The sequence below is a fragment of the Hyposmocoma kahamanoa genome, unplaced genomic scaffold, assembly GCF_003589595.1.
Source record: "Hyposmocoma kahamanoa isolate Upper Pololo Valley unplaced genomic scaffold, ASM358959v1 210, whole genome shotgun sequence".
In the NCBI taxonomy this organism is placed as follows: Eukaryota; Metazoa; Arthropoda; class Insecta; order Lepidoptera; family Cosmopterigidae; genus Hyposmocoma; species Hyposmocoma kahamanoa.
In genome coordinates this window covers 13523930-13541703 of record NW_020653731.1, presented here as the reverse complement: position 1 = coordinate 13541703, position 17774 = coordinate 13523930, and the positions used below count along the sequence as shown (strand labels likewise).

The following is a 17774-nucleotide window of genomic DNA, read 5'->3' as shown; positions in this document are numbered from 1 at the left end:
TTTCTTTATTTCAGGCATAGATCCATACCTTTACTTAAATTGTTAGTAACTTTTCACTTAAAGTATTATACAACAGTACAACACAAAAACGATTTATTTAATATACCTACATAGAAACAGGTTTGGTTGGCTGGGTTTACCCAACCCAGTACATTAGAATTGGACCATCAAACATGCAACCATTTACAGGGTGCTGTTGGGAGTATTTCTGACATGATCCATAAGCGATACTATTTTTTTCGCATTATCGCTTGGAAGCCATCTATGTGAGCTTCTGCGAATATCCCTGACCCAACAGCATCTTGAAAGCGTTCTTTATTGTATTGTACATGTAGGGCGTTATAAGACATTTCTTATACTTAACCAACAGCAACAGACCACTCGAGTGAAATGATTGGATGTAAGTTTTGAATAGAGCTATTTTGCCGTCGAGCGCATGGAGCATCTCGCGAACATTCGAGCCTAGAGAGGGCGCGAGAGGCGGCTAAATTGTAACGCGGTGAAGCGAAAGAAGCCCTTGTCGGAGGCGCGGGATAGAAGAATGGAGACTAGAACTCCATTCTTCTGACTGCCATATCCTGCTCTTCGAACGAACGTTCGCTACATGGATCGTCACGGATCGGATTCGTCTCGAGGACGAAGTGCCTGGGGAAAGACCATGCGCCGCCGTCAGTATCTGTAATGACGGCAGCAAGATCCAAGACAAGTTTGGCGACGCTTTCACCGGTGAAGTAATACAAAATAAATAAAATTGTTTATTGAATAACTTATTGTACAAATGAATAACTAAAGACTAATTATGCGAATCAATGTAAAATATAATACATATACCAGGAGAATTCAGTATTTCAGGTAAAAAGTACTAATTATACAGGTGGATATATGATTAAATTATAAACAAAAAATAATTAAACAACAAAACGCAAATCAAATTCTCTGTATCATCGTAGGACATATTTTGAAGGAATTCTTGGAGAATTTTCTTAACCTATATGTCACAAAAATGATATATGGCCAAATTGCGGATTACGTCAATTATGTAATTTATTTAGATTTTAAGAGGGAGCCGGCCAAAAAAGTTTTGACGTTGGCTCCGCCCACATTTGTGAGACAAATATATGTCTGAAGTTCGCGTGATATGCGACAGGAGATGTTGAATTTTGCGCATTAAAAGTACCAAATTTGTTTTAACGGAATAACTCTAAAACTAAAGGGATTAAAAAAATCCGTAGTGACAGTTCTCGATCATGCGTAAATATAATTAATTATCTAATTTTTGTCCTAATAACCTGTAGCATTTCGAGGATGAATCGAAAAAATTTGAAAATTAGAGGTCATTTCGTGATTTTTATCTATCGAGGAAACTGTTTCTGATTAGTGTCTATGCTTGAACATATCGTGTAGTTACTCATACAATATTTTATTTTTAACTTTAAAGTGGATATACCCCTGTAAAATTAAATCGAAGATTAGGAATTTTTCCTCTGCTCCCTCTTAAATGAATTTAATTGTATTTAGATTTTGAATGAACAAATTAGATTTACTTACCATAAATTGAAAATTTACAAAATATAAGTAAGTAGAATGAATGCATATCTTTAACCCAGTTGTGCCAACCTAGGTTTGAGTCAATTGAAGCCATAAAAAACGGAACGAGAAAACGGGTACTAGAGATGTTTCGCAGAAAGGATTTGTAACAGTAGAGCTCCTTGTGAAAGAATTCGCCCAGGTAGGTAAGTACTGCCACCTTACCTATTGTTGCGTTTCGGTTTTGAAGGGTAAGGGTGCTGGTGAAATTACAGGCAAATGGAACTTGTCAACTTATGTCTCAGGATGACATGCGCAGTGGCAGTGCCCCTCAGATCTTTTGCGATTTAAAGCTCTGAGTGGCATAGCAACTTTTATGGACAGGTGTGTAGCTTACCATCAGGTCCACGACTTATTAGTCCCGCAACATGATATTACATTAAAAAAAAAATTGATGAAGAAGGTTAATTTACTTTTCATTTCTCATGCTCTTAAAGTTCGTATTTATGCTGGGTGTAGGCTGCATAAAATAGGATTTTATGCTTTAGTGCCATTTTAGTTCATAAAATAAAATCGTCGTTTAAGACCGAGGCAATGACGCTTATTACGCCAACAGCCACGCACACTAGAACTTTATAAAATAAAGTTTTATTATTTTTTTGATCCGTGTTATATTACAAAATTAAAAAAGTAGGCAATAGTAATTCTAATAAGTTATAAGAAATAGAAATGCATAAAAAAATAAAAGCTTGTAAAATATAGCTGAGCATTATGTAGTCTGTGTCCGTGTAGAAAATAATCGTTTATTTGTAATATTGCAGAGTGTATAACTCGTTCATAAAACCCATTTTACCCTCGACTTAAGTATCTACCCTCGCCTGCGGCTCCGGTGGATATACTGGTCTCGGGTAAAATGACGCGTTTCATGCACTTGTTGTACAATCTACTATTTATATAATTCAATATTCTTGTTAGTTTTCCTCTAGTCAAACAAGGCAAAAACCGGTTGAACGATCATTCAAATAAAATACATAAAGCATTACTGTTAATAAATACTCCACGGATATTCCACTTCGACGACTTTATTTACCGGTTATTTTTGGCAGAAGGCATCACAGTACGGTTGAACGCTATTCAAGGCAGACGTTTAAAAAACAAATTAAAAAGAATTATAACTTGAAATTCCATATTCAATTGTTATATTGTCTCTATTAGAAGTTTAAAATGAATCTGTTAATGTTAATGTCGGTTGCGGCGATCTCGTATCTTTGCGTTGTGGAAGGAAGTAAGTTTTTACTCCTATTTTCGTCACACTTGCTCGTAACTGGTATTATTACATGGTAGCTAACTTGACTATAATGCCACAAATAAAACTTTCGTACTGTATTGTCCCAATATCAATTATTAATAATTATAAGGACGTTGTGAATGAATGGACGGCAGCACATCAAGCCACATATTGACGGATCTTGTTCCGTTGCTGTTGGATACCGGCTGAATCCGTCTCAAAACGGACCAGAGTTCACTTCCAATTAAACTAAGCTTCTTATTCTTAAGTGGACTGACATAACGAGTATTGGTGGTGTCGATGCGGTAGTAACCACACGTGACACGACTTGACGCTTTTAAAAATCTATTCGCTTTTTTATTGTTTTGCCGCCAAAGGAATTGCGGCGGAATTTAGGTATTTCAACCTGCAGACCGGTGTGCAAATGTAATGGAATTTATTGTTAATTGCATTTTACGGTTAATTACATTTTAATATAATGTTAATTAGTATTTGTAAAGTCGAAATATTCTTTATTCCTATAGAAGCAATGTGTCAAAAGCCATTTTGTCAATTGTAGTTTAAAAGTACGTCCTTGTAGTAATTTGATGTCATTTGGTAAATTATTAAAAATCTTGATGCACATGTTGAAGCAGTTATTCGTATAAATTATTTTAAGACAGCGAGTTTGGTACAATTGATTCATAATTTCAGCTCTAGTTTGTCGTTGAATTATTTCGCCACGTATTTTGAAATGTTGAGAGTGAGTCTTGGCAAACACACATGTCTCTAACATACATGCTGGCGAGAGAAAGTATATCGAGTTTTTTGAGCAAGGGTTTGCATGTGTCGTCTGGTTTTGCGCCGCAAATTGCGCGAATACAATTCTTTTGTACTACAAACGCCCTACCCACATCTACGTAGTTTCCCCACAGTACTAGCCCAAAACTTAATACAGAGCAGACGTACCCGTGATAAGAAATCATAGCGGCTTCGTGAGATACAGTTTGTCTTAGCTTACATAGGCCAAGGACAAATTTATTCAGCCTATTGCACACATGATCAATGTGATGTTTCCACTTTAAATGTTCGTCAAATTTGATTCCCAGGAAACTAAAATAGTCCACTTCATCTACCACTTGTTTATTATAGTGCACTTGAATAGGCAACGGATTACAAGTATGCGATCTGAATTGCATGAATTTAGTTTTGCTAATATTTACGTTTAAGTCATTCTCATTTAACCATCTGATCACTGTATCTATCGCTCTATCGTGCTTCATTTATTTCCATTTCAAAGTTGTCAGTTTCAAGATCTCAGAGACCTAGGTGATGAATATCAGCATTTCCGGTTTTGATGTTGCTATTTGGTTAATGCACGAGTTTAGTCGTGTTGGAGTAAGTATATGGGCTCTAAAATTATAGTTTGTAGGGTACTAAGAAGATCTTTGGCTGCTAAATTTCGTTTCAAAATATCGATGTTCCAATCACCGCATATAACAATCTTTTTCTTTTTGAATTTTTCAGTGGGGTAAGTCAAAAGCATATTAAATTTAATAATTTATATTAAATTTATGTAAAAATATACCAACATACGCTTTCGATTGTTCAGAGATTCGATATATATATATAGGTATATGTGTATATATACATATATATATATATATATATATATATATCGAATATAGTAAGTAGTATAAGTAGTGTGTGCGTTATTATTATTATTAAAAAGGGTATAGGCTTGTAATCCAGATATTTCTGTATTAATATGCATGTACCACCTCTACTATTCCTACTACAGAAAGTGGCTGCTCGCTTGAAATTATTCAACTTTATATTACTTTCTGAGCCCTTTGGTACAAAAGTTTCACAAAAACATATTATATCTACCTCTCTACCCACATCTCTAAATTCCCTAAAAGTCATATCTAATAAATCTAATTTATTACAAAGTCCTGGAATGTTTTGATTAAAAATTAACAAATTGTCTTCACATAAGTTGTTTTATTGTTGATACAGTTATGTAGTTATCTGTGTTTGTTTTTGACGAAAAAGCTCGCCAGCGCCCATTGGACCTGTATCAGAGCTCCATTTTTCGATATATTCATGTAAATTATTCAATATAGTTTGTACACCATATTTATTTGTTGGTATGGTATCTACAATAAATTAAACATAGATTTGTTATATTCCAGGTATGAGTTGGAATCAAAAATACATGCGTAAAATATAACATAAAAGGTTATTAAATAATTATATTCTGTGATTCATCAAAACTTTTCCGAATTTGAACGTGGACATACATAAAATTATATTAGTATGGTGCAGTTTTTGTAAAATATTTCTTATACATTCCACTATTTTACAGTGCTGTTGAGCTTCGTGAAAATCAGCTTGGCCTATGAATATGACGCAGTAATCATCTAAGGTGAATTTTTTTATTTTGTGTTCTAGACCATTCAGAAGTTATAGAACTCCAACTTGTGTCCAAAAAAGTGACAAATTCTTTGATTTTAGAAGTTCCCAACTGCAAAATCAAGTATTATATGTTGTATATTTGTACTTAGTATACAAAGTTTACCTCGCCGTTCTTTAACCTTGCTGCTTGCTGAATTTTGTTGTTCTTTTTGTGCTTCTATAAGCTCGGAAGTTTGTAAATTTCGAACTTCAATGCTTGTATTGACTTCCATGTTTTCATTAGGCTTATCTTTTCTTGAATCAATTTCTAAGGTTTTCTTTATTTGTTCTACTTTATTTACATTAATAGTCAGTTTTCTTCCAGATTTTTTTTCCGAACTTGGGGTGCCAATTGGGTTTGACTTCAATAGACTTTGCAGTTGCTTAAGATAGATTTAGATTTAGTTGTAATTTTAGATATAAGTGTGTGTAGTGTTTCAAATTCAGTGAATAAACTTCTTTCTTTCTTCTTTCTTTCTTTCTTTCATTTAGATCAAGAAGATTTAGATTCCTTTTTGTCAAGTAATGTTTTTAATTAATAATTTTCCGTCGGTTAGTCGTCGGAAATTTAACGTCGGTTTGTTTGAAAAAACAAATATACGCGATTTAAATCCGGAAAAATAGTTTCATTTCCTATGTGTAACAATCGCGAAAACCTAAGAACTCGATAATAATTTTCCGCTAATAAATTTTCCATTTCTTGTTCTGCTCCTCGCAGTTTAAGTTCTAAATCAGTCTATTATTATTATCTTTCATTCTAGCTAATTCCGTGACACTACCTAAAGTTCGCATTTCAGGACGGCTTTGGTTTAGCTCAGTTGTTTCTCCAGGTACCGAATCTTCCCTTTTTTCATCACCATCTGATTCCACTGACAGAGAGGCGAATGAGTTATCTATTGATACATTAATGCCTGTTTGTATTTTTCGGTGTGTGATATTCTCGCTCTGTTCGGAGTTTCCTATGTCGAAATCTTGAGTGTAGCATTTTTCACACTTCCAATTGTCTTTGTGTGCACCAGTTAATGTGTTAAGAAATCTCATCTCTGAGACGGTAGTACAGTCTAGATGATACTGTTTCTCACAGTGTTTGCAAGTGAGTTTAGGGTTTTTGGTAATTTGATCTCTACATTTGACACATATAGCAGCCATTTTTGGAAGAAATATGTAGGTGCTGCCTCTCTTGGTCACTTATTGTACTAAAATAGATATTTTCCGATGCCTGATTGCATCGGTTGCATCGTTGCTGTCCCTGTTGATAGTTTTTTGTTCTAAAGTATTGCAGTTATTCGTCAATAGATCGTATGTAATGTGTTGCCCTCGATCAGGCAGTAGCGGTACCAGATAAAAATTAATGTGACATCTTAGTTTAGCTAGATTCCACTAGATAGCTTAACAATTTTATTTGATGTAGTATGAGAGTCCAAAGCCCGATTTCCGATAATTTCAACCGATGACCGTTGAGAATCGAAATTTCAAAATTTATCACGCTAATCACCAATATTATCACAGCATTGTCCACCGAATCTGAATATAGTCCATCGTTTGATGGACTTAGAGACTTACGTAGAGAGGCATTTCACTCTCTATAATATTTTTATATATTGGCGTATTTTGTTCAAGGGATAATGAGCTAAACACTAATAAAATGTTTTGTTTCTTTTATTTGCTAACTGATCACACAACACTTCACGAACACTAATCCAATAGATTTACATCATTTTACTTATTACTGTATTGGTTTTTCACTTCAAAACTGCACTTTTCTATTTTTACGAAAATTTTATCAAGGAGAGGTAAGATTATTTTTTTTAATGGTTTTACACTATTCCTAATTTAAATTACTCTAAAATATTTCTTTTGCAGAGTAGATTAATAGGTTCAACGGCTAATGATTTCAAAAGCACCCTGTATAAATAAGGATTTACGGGCCGAGGATTTTAAAGTTTTACTTGAAATTTACACAAATTTCGATGAGAAACAACAATAGCAATTACGAACTTCGATGGTGCCATTATAGTAACACGTACCTACAACCCTCGATAGTGTAATAAGCGGCTTACTTAGGGAGTCAAAAAGCTTTATGAATGTAAAGTTGGGCGAAAAAGACGTTGTGCGTTTCGCATTGATCCCTCCCCGCTACATCTCCTGGGCCCTTGTCCGATGCGCACGCCGCTGTCTATGACAGCGCGCCGTTTAACACACCATGTGGCCTGTCGTTCTTATTTTTACGTAGTACCTACAACGCAGCATCAAACGGCTCAACTTTCAGTATAATAAGAGTCTTATTTCAGGCGGCGAAATAACAGATATAGACCAATACCCTTGGGCAGCCCTAATCGAGTACCAGGATGACAACAAGATCAGAATTTATTGCGGAGGGGCTCTCATCAGCGATCGATATGTGCTCACAGCTGCGCATTGTGTCGTTGGACCCCATGTTAAGGCTAAACCTCCGTAAGTAACTATTTTCATGCTAAAATTTTAGTTATAGGTAATCTTCTGTGTTACTTCCACATCGCTAAGAATTGACTTTGAGAGTCTATTTTCCTTTTCACATCACACTGCCTTCAAGTCTAATTCCAAGAAATATTAGCAGTGGACTGCTGGACAATTCGTTAAGAGGGAGCAGAGGAAAATTTCCTAATCTTCGATTTGATTTTAGAGGGATATATCCACTTTAAAGTTAAAAATAAAATATTGTATGAGGAACTACACAATACATTCAAGCATAGACACTAATCAGAAACATAAAACAATAAAGTTTCCTCGATAGAGAAAAATCACGAAATGACCTCTAATTTTCACATTTTTTCGATTCATCCTCGAAATACTACAGGTTATTAGGTCAAAAATTAGATAATTAATTATATTTATGCATGATCGAGAATTGTCACTACGTATTTTTACGCTCCCTCTTAAAAATAGCTCATTTTCTATAACTACTTTGGTTGTAAAAGTGCTCGCCCCTTTGTTACATCCTTGCTTCAAATCCTTTATTCGATTACTTGTTTTTAATTTACCTCGTTTATTAATTGTTGCTTAATTACCAAGTGGTTCCTATTGTACGTTTGTAACTCGGATTATAAAATTTGCATTTACTCTATTCCAGCCGCAACGTGCGCCTAGGTGAATTCGACCTATCAAACGAGGTAGACCAGCCAGACTGTGTAACTATCAACGGAGGCGGCTCTGATTGTACTGAAGGCGCTGTCGTGATACCTATAGAAAAAGTCATCTCACATCCGGATTACAACAATAATGATAGGAAGACTAGGAAACATGATATTGCTTTGATACGCATGAGTAAATCAGCGCCTACTGATTCCGGTAAGCTAATAAGAATACTTAATTTTATAAACAACTTCTAACCTGAATGAAATGCATCTCAGTGTGACAGGAGATATCCAACTAAAAGAAAACTTTAGGCCATAATTTAACATCCGTGAGACGTAACATGCCCTCGAGTCTTACTTATCTTTGACGAATTACGAGGTTTTCTTTCAACTTTAAGACGTATTACATTTAATCATCTATGTTAAAAAATTGTACTCGGAAAAGCGTCCTCGGATGTACTGGCATCCAATATGCAATCGCCAACTTGTCAAGCGTGGCCATCATAACAAAACCAAGAGACCTAGTTCCCGCCGGACACGCTTTTCCTGGCTACAGAGCAGTCATGGTAAACGTTCTGTAGCTGAAGTTAATCCACGGCAGATGTCCGGCTATCACAATTACTGACTCTACTACCAACAAGGTATTACCCAGTGAAGACAGTGTGACTCGATAAATGCAAGCAGAGCTAGACCAGTCGTGGTGACAATTTCAGGAGAAGCCTATGCCGAAAAACCAACAAGCTGGGCTACGCTAAGAATTAAACTTATAACCTTATGCTTAAGTTACACGTCCCCTTTTACTACATCTTTGATTGCGCCTGAGAGAGTTTCTATTTCTCAAACATTTAACAAAAACATATTCTGATTTCAGACTTTATCCGTCCAATCAGCTTACCTACATCCGACATAACTTTATCTATACCTTCCGGCCAGCTGCTGATCGAAACAGGTTGGGGCCTTAGAAAATCGGGGACATTAAAAGTGCATGTGAAAATACCGTTTGTGCCACTTTCTGTAAGTATTATTTGACAGCTCCATTGTCAATTACAAAATAATATATAGTCATTTTTACCGTTTCGATGCCTGGTAGAAGAAATTTGAAACTTTAAACGTTAATTCGTGCTTGGTTGTTCTGTTTGTGCTCACGAGATATTTCGCTAAACTGAGTCCCAAGTCTGCTAATTTTAAATGATCTCTTTTTAAATTTAAAAATTTTAAATTTTAAATGAACTTTTACTTTTGTATTGAGACTAATTTACTCGCTTTAGACGTCTGCAGTAATCACCGATTTCGCTACATTCCAACTACCTTTTTACCATTCCTTAAGCCTTTTCAAACCCTGTTAGGCCCAGATGAAACCTCTCTTTCTGTTCATTACTAAAGGCTCCCAAGATTCGAAGCGAATAAGAAAATAGGGAGTAGACAAAATTGATTTTTAACGAGATTCAGCATCCCATTATTTTTGCCTATGCGTGTAACAAATTATCTACAAAGGGTGCCACATTTTTGTATCTGTGATTACTCTAATTACTCAAAAAACCTTTTACTACAACCTTTAGTGACGTCCATGATAATTATGATAACAATAGGGTGCTAGATAACCATACCAATATCCTGGTCTCAGCAGCTCCCTGTACTGAGAGTACCAGAGCAACGGAATTCATTCTGAACACCCAGGACACCCAAACCACAACCAATTTAGATAAGTTAATTTCCCAAGTTGATCCTACTGTCTAACCCGAAACCATCTCATTCTGCACCCTCAGTGCAAGCCGTTGAGCCACCGAGGTCACCTTGTAATCGTTGTAATAATTACTACGTTCACGCCACAGTGTCGCTTAGTGTAAAAGTCATGAATGTTCTATTTCTATTCTGCCAAGACAAAAGATTAATATGTAATTTGTCCAAAATTTTACTAATTTTTCGTATAATTTTATTCCTTGCGACTTGTGTACTGTTCACACGTGAAAAAATCATGGTTTGGTTTAATTTTTGTACTCGCAAATACCACTTTTTTAAGTGTTCATGTTGTAAAACTAAATAATTACGCTCTCAGATATTTTATCACAAAGATACTAATATCACATTAATAGCGTTCGTGAACCTTTCACTGCGTAAAATCAAGATAGTTAAAAATTATATCGGCCGATACCTCAAAAACTAGACGTGACAGGAACATAAGATATGTACTATACATACCATAGGTAATAGTAATCTATTACAGGTATCAAAGACAGTGAGTCAAAGGGTAGTTGCCAGTGGCTAGCCACCGACCTACTTATTACTAAACTGCAGTAGCATTTTTTTGGTATTCTGCCGTTCAATGGCGAGTGGATTGCACGCCAATGGCGTAGTCTACTAATTATTTAACATAAAACATACATTTTTCAAATTAAATTCAAATTGCTGATCAAACGAGACAAAAATTGAAGGAAGAGTTCATGAAGAAGAATTTTGGCCGAAGGGTGTCATGTATCGGCAATTCCGCGGTCGGTTACCTGACACCAGATTGCGCCACACGAATCCTTGAAGCGAAATTATTTAGAAAAAATGTTTTATAGAAATAGAAATAGAAATTATTTATTCAATGTAAAGCACAGCACACATACAATTTACAAACAAAACAAAAACATAAAAAATAGAAGAAAGAAAGATAAGGGAGACAGGATGTGTGCTGTGCAGCCACTGAATCCGCCATCCACTCAGCTATTGCCGTCTCACTGAAAGTGTGGTACGACGCTGATTTTCAGTGGATTCGGCGATGATTCGTGCGGCACGGAACACAGTGGACGTCACAAATATACAAATTGAAAATTAAAATTAATAATTTATTTTAATTATATTGTATGTATGTTAGTCCTTAAGGTATATATTATATGAGTGTTTTATTGTATTATTATCTATGCTAGTCTATAAGGTATGTATTTATGGATCTTTGTAACCTGAATACAAATAAATAAAAAATTAACTTATGCATAATAATCTCCATAATAGTTTTAGTTATTAAGGCAACACGATCGTTAATGATTAAATGATTGAATACCATTTGAGATTCACCTGCTATCTAATACTGTCATAATTGCAATATAATATCTGTGGAGTCGTAATTGAATTACAATGACTACAGTGGGTTCAAGAAAATTAGAGACTTGGGACCTCGGTAGGCACCTACTCGGTTTTGTGAACGCAAACCCCATTCTGTCCATGAGAGACATTTTTACAGACCGGCACGATTATAATGACTTCAAAGTTTTTTTTTAACTCCTATGTATATTGAACTTGCACAGTTTTCTTTACCAAGCTGTATTATTATAATAATATAGCCAATTCGTAAACCTTGCCCATATTTTACAGGAATGCCAAGCCATATACAGCAACCACAGAACCCAACTCTGGCAGGGTCAAATTTGCGCTGCTGGAAAGGAAATCAATCCTGCCTGTACAGCAGAAGGAGGTAGTCCTCTCGTGTGGGAGAACCCTAACAAGGTCTTTGAACTTATAGGGTTAGACAGCTTTGGACCAATATGTGGGAATGACGATTTACCTTCTGTTTATACGTATGTGTACGAGTATAATTCTTGGATCCATCAGAATATTGAATCCTAAGATTTCAGACTGAGATTTTCTAGTCTTTCTAAGACTGTTTGGAAAATTTTCCTTTTCTAATGTAATCCGCTATGCAATTCTATTAAATTGCGTGTTGGAATAGAGCAACATAGAATTTATATAGTGGATTAACGTGGAAAAGAGGAATATATATTATTTAAATTTTTTTAAATTTTAATATCATCCATATTTTATATAACAAACAGATGGAAATTATGGTGGAGGTAAGATCAAAGCATTTTGTGTTTTAATACATAAGCTTTCAAGTTGATTTAAAGTTAATAAAATTTATTGACTAATCTTGAGTTTTATTGAAAAAATGTATATACATATAATACGAATTTTATTCATATACCGTTGCAAAAATTATCGTTACCAATTTCGGAATAATAAATACAGACGGTGTTCAGGAACGACGCTCTTCGATCCTCTGCTTTATTCTTCCTTCGATAATAAAACTCCTTAATTTAAAGTGGACTGTATATTCAAATAAAAATGTCGATCTGACTTACAAAACAAGACAAGTGATTCCAAGAGTGATGAAAAGTGAATGATTATAAACTAAAATTTGCTTATATTTATACCGGCACGGTGTCTCCCACATCGTACCGGTCCTATCAATGGGTCGCTACGCCGCTCGGCCAATCAGAGCTCTTGAATTAATCATTCTCCTCTGGACTCTAGCTCTGACCGGCCAGGCGCGTACGGCCGTCCGTAACAGACGGTATACTAAATCAAGGTTCATTTTTCATCCAAATTCCCACCAATTTAGGAAAGTTCTTTTTGTAACCAAGTTGGGCAATTCCCGCCTGTTCGTCGTAAATGCCTACATTCGCTCGGAGCGTAGGGTTGTCACATTATTACTTTAGCTGTACCTATAGGTTGTAATTGTAGACATAATTTAAATAAGTTAAAGTGTTCTTCACAGTATTTTCGTGCTTTATTGAAACTTTTGTCAAATACAATATTTACGTATTGATAATTTTATACCAGCATGGGATTGGTACCTCAAATGACATTGAAATGGAATGTTAAACAATTCTGAATTTAAGACACTATTGTTTAAACCAAATAAATTGTATATGTAATGAATGGTGCTGCGACGACCCTCACTATGCAACGTGAGTGCACCGCAAGATAATGCGAATGTGTGCGTCTATACACGGCGCGCAGCGGGCGTGGACACATGCACATACGCGCCTTATAGTGAGTGTGTAAAAGGGCCTATTGTCGTGTCATGTGTTTGTATCCGAGAAGTAGCCAAACCTGTCACACGTTTGATGTAAATCTCGAAAAAAGTTAGAAATGAAAATTTAACCCTAGATTTTTCATTCGTTTTTGTTTAGTTTTATTTAGTAATTTATAATTAAAAATTAAAGAGACAAAATTAAGAATAAGCAAGGATAATTATTGGATATATATTCGATAGTCATCAAAGAATTTGTATATCTTGATAATTTCGAACCCTGAATTAAGTACAAAACCAAAATAATATGCTTAGTTCACTGGAGACATGGACCAAAAAAAGTGTGTTTTAACTTTAGGTCGAAATCATCAATAATTTTTTTTATAATATAAAAAAAATTAATAAAAAAGATTTATTTCTATAATATCAAGTAACGGCATATAGGTATAAGTTGTGCGCCTGAAGATAAGCCACACGCCTGTCCATAACAGTTACAGTGCCACTCAGAGCTTTAAATCGCAAAGATCTGAGAGGCACTGCCACTGCGCCCGCCACCCTGAGACATAAGTTGACAAGTCTCATGTGCCTGTAATTTCACCAGCTTTAAATCCTTACCCTTCAAAACCGGAACACAATAATGCTGACATTACTGCTTGGCGGCAGAAATAGGAAAGGTGGCAGGATTTCCCTGGACGAACTTTTTCACAAGGAGTTCTACTGCTACTAAATAGAACAGAAAAGATTTTCTTTATTTCAGGTATAGCATATACCTAAATTATTTGTAACTTTTCACTTGAACTTATAACACAACAATATAATATAACATTTTTTTTTAATATACACACATCAAAAGTGTCTAGGGATCAAGTACGTTTAAGAGTATTGCTGCAATTAGGGTTAATTATATTAACTTTTTTGTATCGCTATTGATACTTTTTAGTGAGTTTTAACATTTAAATAAGGAATATTGTTTAAAATTCGATAATAAGAAGAAAATCGATTGTCAATGTGGTTTTGTATAAAAATGACTTTGCGTTGCGTTTTGCGTTTGCGTTGCGTTGCGTTTTGCGTTTTGACAAAATCATTACAATATCTGCATCGGAACCGAAACAATTTACATTATTATGGAGAGACGACATCATTTAACCCGAGAAGTGATGATGCGAGCCGTCGGAATGTTGGAAGCTGGTTCCAGGCAACGTGCTGTGGCTTTCACTCTTAACACTACACAGAGCGTCATAAGTCGCCTCTGGACGCGCTATCGCATGACGGGCAGCGTGGCCGAGCGACATGGAGGACGATCTCGCATCACGACTCGCAGACAGGACGGGGTCATATCCAAAATACTGCTCGACGGAATCTTACCATGACCGCCATGATGTTGGTTACGAGGCTCCACAGCTCCTCAGGCTTGCTAATAAGCGATCAAACAATCCGAAATCGTTTACGTGAAGTGGGTCTGCGATCCCGAAGGCCGCTCAGAGTTCCACCTATTGCACCCTGCAATCGCAGGACCCGTTTACGATGGGCTCGCGAACACAGAAACTGGGAGGAAGAAGACTGGCGCTATGTGTGCTTTTCGGATGAATCCCGCTTCGGTATGAGACCGGATACAAGACGTACTCGAGTTTGGAGAACATCTGGACGTCATGAACGTTTGAGATATTGTCAGGAAGTTCATCCATATGGTGGGGGAACAATAATGATATGGGCCGGTATTTGGATCGGCGGAAGAACCGATCTCATTTGGATCAGGGGTAACCTCAATGCTCAAGTTTACGCAGAGAGGATTGTTTCAGATGTTATCATCCCTTTGCGAGGCCAGTTGGGTGATTCATTTCAACTAATGCATGACAACGCACGTCCACACACGGCTAGAGTCGTAACACGCATTCTTGCCGAAGCTCGTATCAACGTTCTGCCGTGGCCTGCTCAATCGCCAGACCTCAATCTAATTGAGCACGCATGGGATATGCTTCAAAGAAGAGCTGTGCCGAGTATGCATACCGTACATACTCTACAACAATATTTTGACTTGTTACAAAACACATGGGCGGCCATTCCTCAAAGTGATTTTGATGAACTCATCTTAAGCATGCCAAATCGCTGTAATTGTGTGATTCGTGTTAATGGTGGAAATACAGATTATTAATTTTCTTATCTTTACAATAAAAATGAGCAAAATCATCATTTTCGCCATTTTTTTGTCATTTAATTGACGCCGTTAATTTGAGTTTTTTCCCACAATTTGCAAAAACATCAATTTTAGTTTATTTTAATTAAATATAGGGGTAAGCGGTTAAATAAAACATAAGCATTAAAGTAAGAAGTCGTCCTGGAAGACTGGATTTGGTAAATATTGCTTAAATAATTTTTATTTCAAAAATATTCACTTGATCCCTAGACACTTTTGATGTGTGTATATAGAAACAGATTTGATTTGCCCAACCTAGCATTAGGATTAGGACCATTTTCAGGGTGCGGTTGGAACTACATATTATTTTACTTCGCATTATCGCTTCGAAGCCATCTATGTGGACTTCTGCGAACATGCCTGACCCAACAGCATCCTGGAAGCACTATTGTATTGGACGTGTGAAATGATTGAACACTATTTTGATGTCACGTCTGTGGTGCATCTCGCGAACCCGCGAGCCGAGGATAACATTAAGGATAGCTTCTCTCTTAAAGAAATTATGTGTATTTTTACCGGCATACTTAAATATTTGAGGAAATTTACTGTGATACCACAGTTATGATACCAGAGAAATACATGCACAAATATGGTTTGTATATCTGCCGCTTTACCCAACATGAGGATCCCGTAGGACATTGTACTATGGAAGTAACTAAAGTAAACTAGTCTAGCAGTGCTATAAGAGCTAATAATAATCCCCCAGGCAGTTGGTGTAGTTGTCAGGTATTAAAGAAAAAGAACGCCCCAAAATGGACCCTACGTATTTCTTTTCAGTATTAACATTAAGAGTTAATTTAAGAATGGATAATTTTCCGACGTTGTACCCTACTGAACTAAATACTGAATAAACATAATTTTGAACCAAACCAAAACTGTTTTTAGCTCAATATATTTTCTTTAATCATCTTCAACTACTTATTTAACTTTTACGTTCGATATTATAAACATGACTATAACACTTAACACAAACCTGTTATATCTAAGTATCTAATTATCTATTTTTCCTTACAAGACCTGATGGTTTTAATTGTTTTCCTAAAACATTAAATGATTAACTGCTAATGTATTCTCTACATGACGAGGTTATATATATATATAAAAGATTTAACATTGGAAGAGGGCATCAAAGCTCGGTTGGCGGCCACCACTGGAGCACGTTTAAGCAAAGGAATTACAAAATAATAATTTTGGAATTCCAGTTTCAGTTCTAGTGTCATTCGAAATTTAAAATGTATTCATTTCTTTTAATATCAGCTTTGATAGTCTCGTATCTTGGCATTGTAGACGGAAGTAAGTTATTATCCTGTTTACATTGACTTACAATTATATGGACGGGTCATCGCTAAAAAGTGTCCGAACTTATAGGGCGTTAAAATCTTATACAGAGCGTCATTCACGCTTCAGTCTTCGTTTGTTTCTTCTGACAGCGAAGCAAGCAAAATTAGACAGTACTACGATGACATTACAATTTAAATTCAACGTTTTAGCTTTTTCATATTCCTTTACATGTCACTACGTTTAAATAGGTTGACTTGGGACATTTTTTTCGTGGTTTTTGTATTAGACCCGTCGTCCATTTATTTGTAAGTCAATGCCTGTTTATAATGTTTTCTTAATTTGCCGTTTCAAAATTATTACATAGCAGCTTTTTTAAATTTAGTAATGCTTAAAGTATCATGTAATTTATTGTTAAAATATTGTTCGACATTTACCGTGGATAAATGAAAAAATAAAGACAAAAGTATAAAGTATGTTTATAACAGTGATATTAACTATGAATAGAAATACAAATAACTAATAAAGGTTAAGCTTGTTATGTGTTCAAAACGTATTTACGTTGTCCGTAAATAGTTACGCTATCTTTTTATCGTTTACAGGGGCCTTACCATGAACTCTTATTACAGTTCAGTATAAGTTCGTAACGACAGATAAGCGGGATCAATGCTAACTCACAACGATTCATTTTATTTAACGCTATCTCACAACGATTCATTTTAGGTCCTAAACTGAATCGTAATAAGAGTTCATGGTGAGGCCCCGGAAGTAATTTTTACTCCAAACACGAATTTATTGTCTAATTTTTCAACTATAAACTATGCGCTCTATTGTCCGCAAATAATTACGTATATTTTTTCATTTACAAAAGTAATTTTTTCTCAACACACGAATGTATTGTTTAGTTGTTCAACAGTAAAACAACGATGGCAGCCGGCATCGTAAAGTTTTTGAAAGAAAATTACTTTGTTATTAATTGCCTTACCTATTTCTATAACAAACATATCAATAGGTTATTTATAGAATAAGCTTAACTATATCATAATAATATACCAGAATAATTCTACAACAAAATATAATGATTGTTTTAATAAACACCATGTGTTGATGACCTATTCGCAAATTTATGTACGTCATCATTTGATC

At 35.5% G+C, this 17774-nt stretch overlaps 1 protein-coding gene across 1 annotated transcript; it reads left to right on the top strand.

Moving 5' to 3' along the window:
* The first annotated feature begins 2754 nt into the window (after nt 1–2754).
* Nucleotides 2755–12234, top strand: LOC113227458 (phenoloxidase-activating enzyme-like). The gene is made up of 5 exons (XM_026460392.1): nt 2755–2812; nt 7543–7705; nt 8361–8578; nt 9236–9378; nt 11719–12234. Exons 1-5 carry the CDS (start codon nt 2764–2766, stop codon nt 11968–11970), a joined length of 825 nt encoding a protein of 274 aa, XP_026316177.1. The 5' UTR covers nt 2755–2763; the 3' UTR covers nt 11971–12234.
* The last annotated feature ends 5540 nt before the right edge of the window (nt 12235–17774 follow it).

Coding starts and splice junctions, on each gene's coding strand:
- LOC113227458 (XM_026460392.1), top strand. CDS start 2,764: ATGTTAATGTCGGTTGCGGCGATCTCGTATCTTTGCGTTGTGGAAGGA. Junction 7,706..8,360: donor CATGTTAAGGCTAAACCTCC/GTAAGTAACTAT, acceptor ACTCTATTCCAG/CCGCAACGTGCGCCTAGGTG. Junction 9,379..11,718: donor TACCGTTTGTGCCACTTTCT/GTAAGTATTATT, acceptor CATATTTTACAG/GAATGCCAAGCCATATACAG.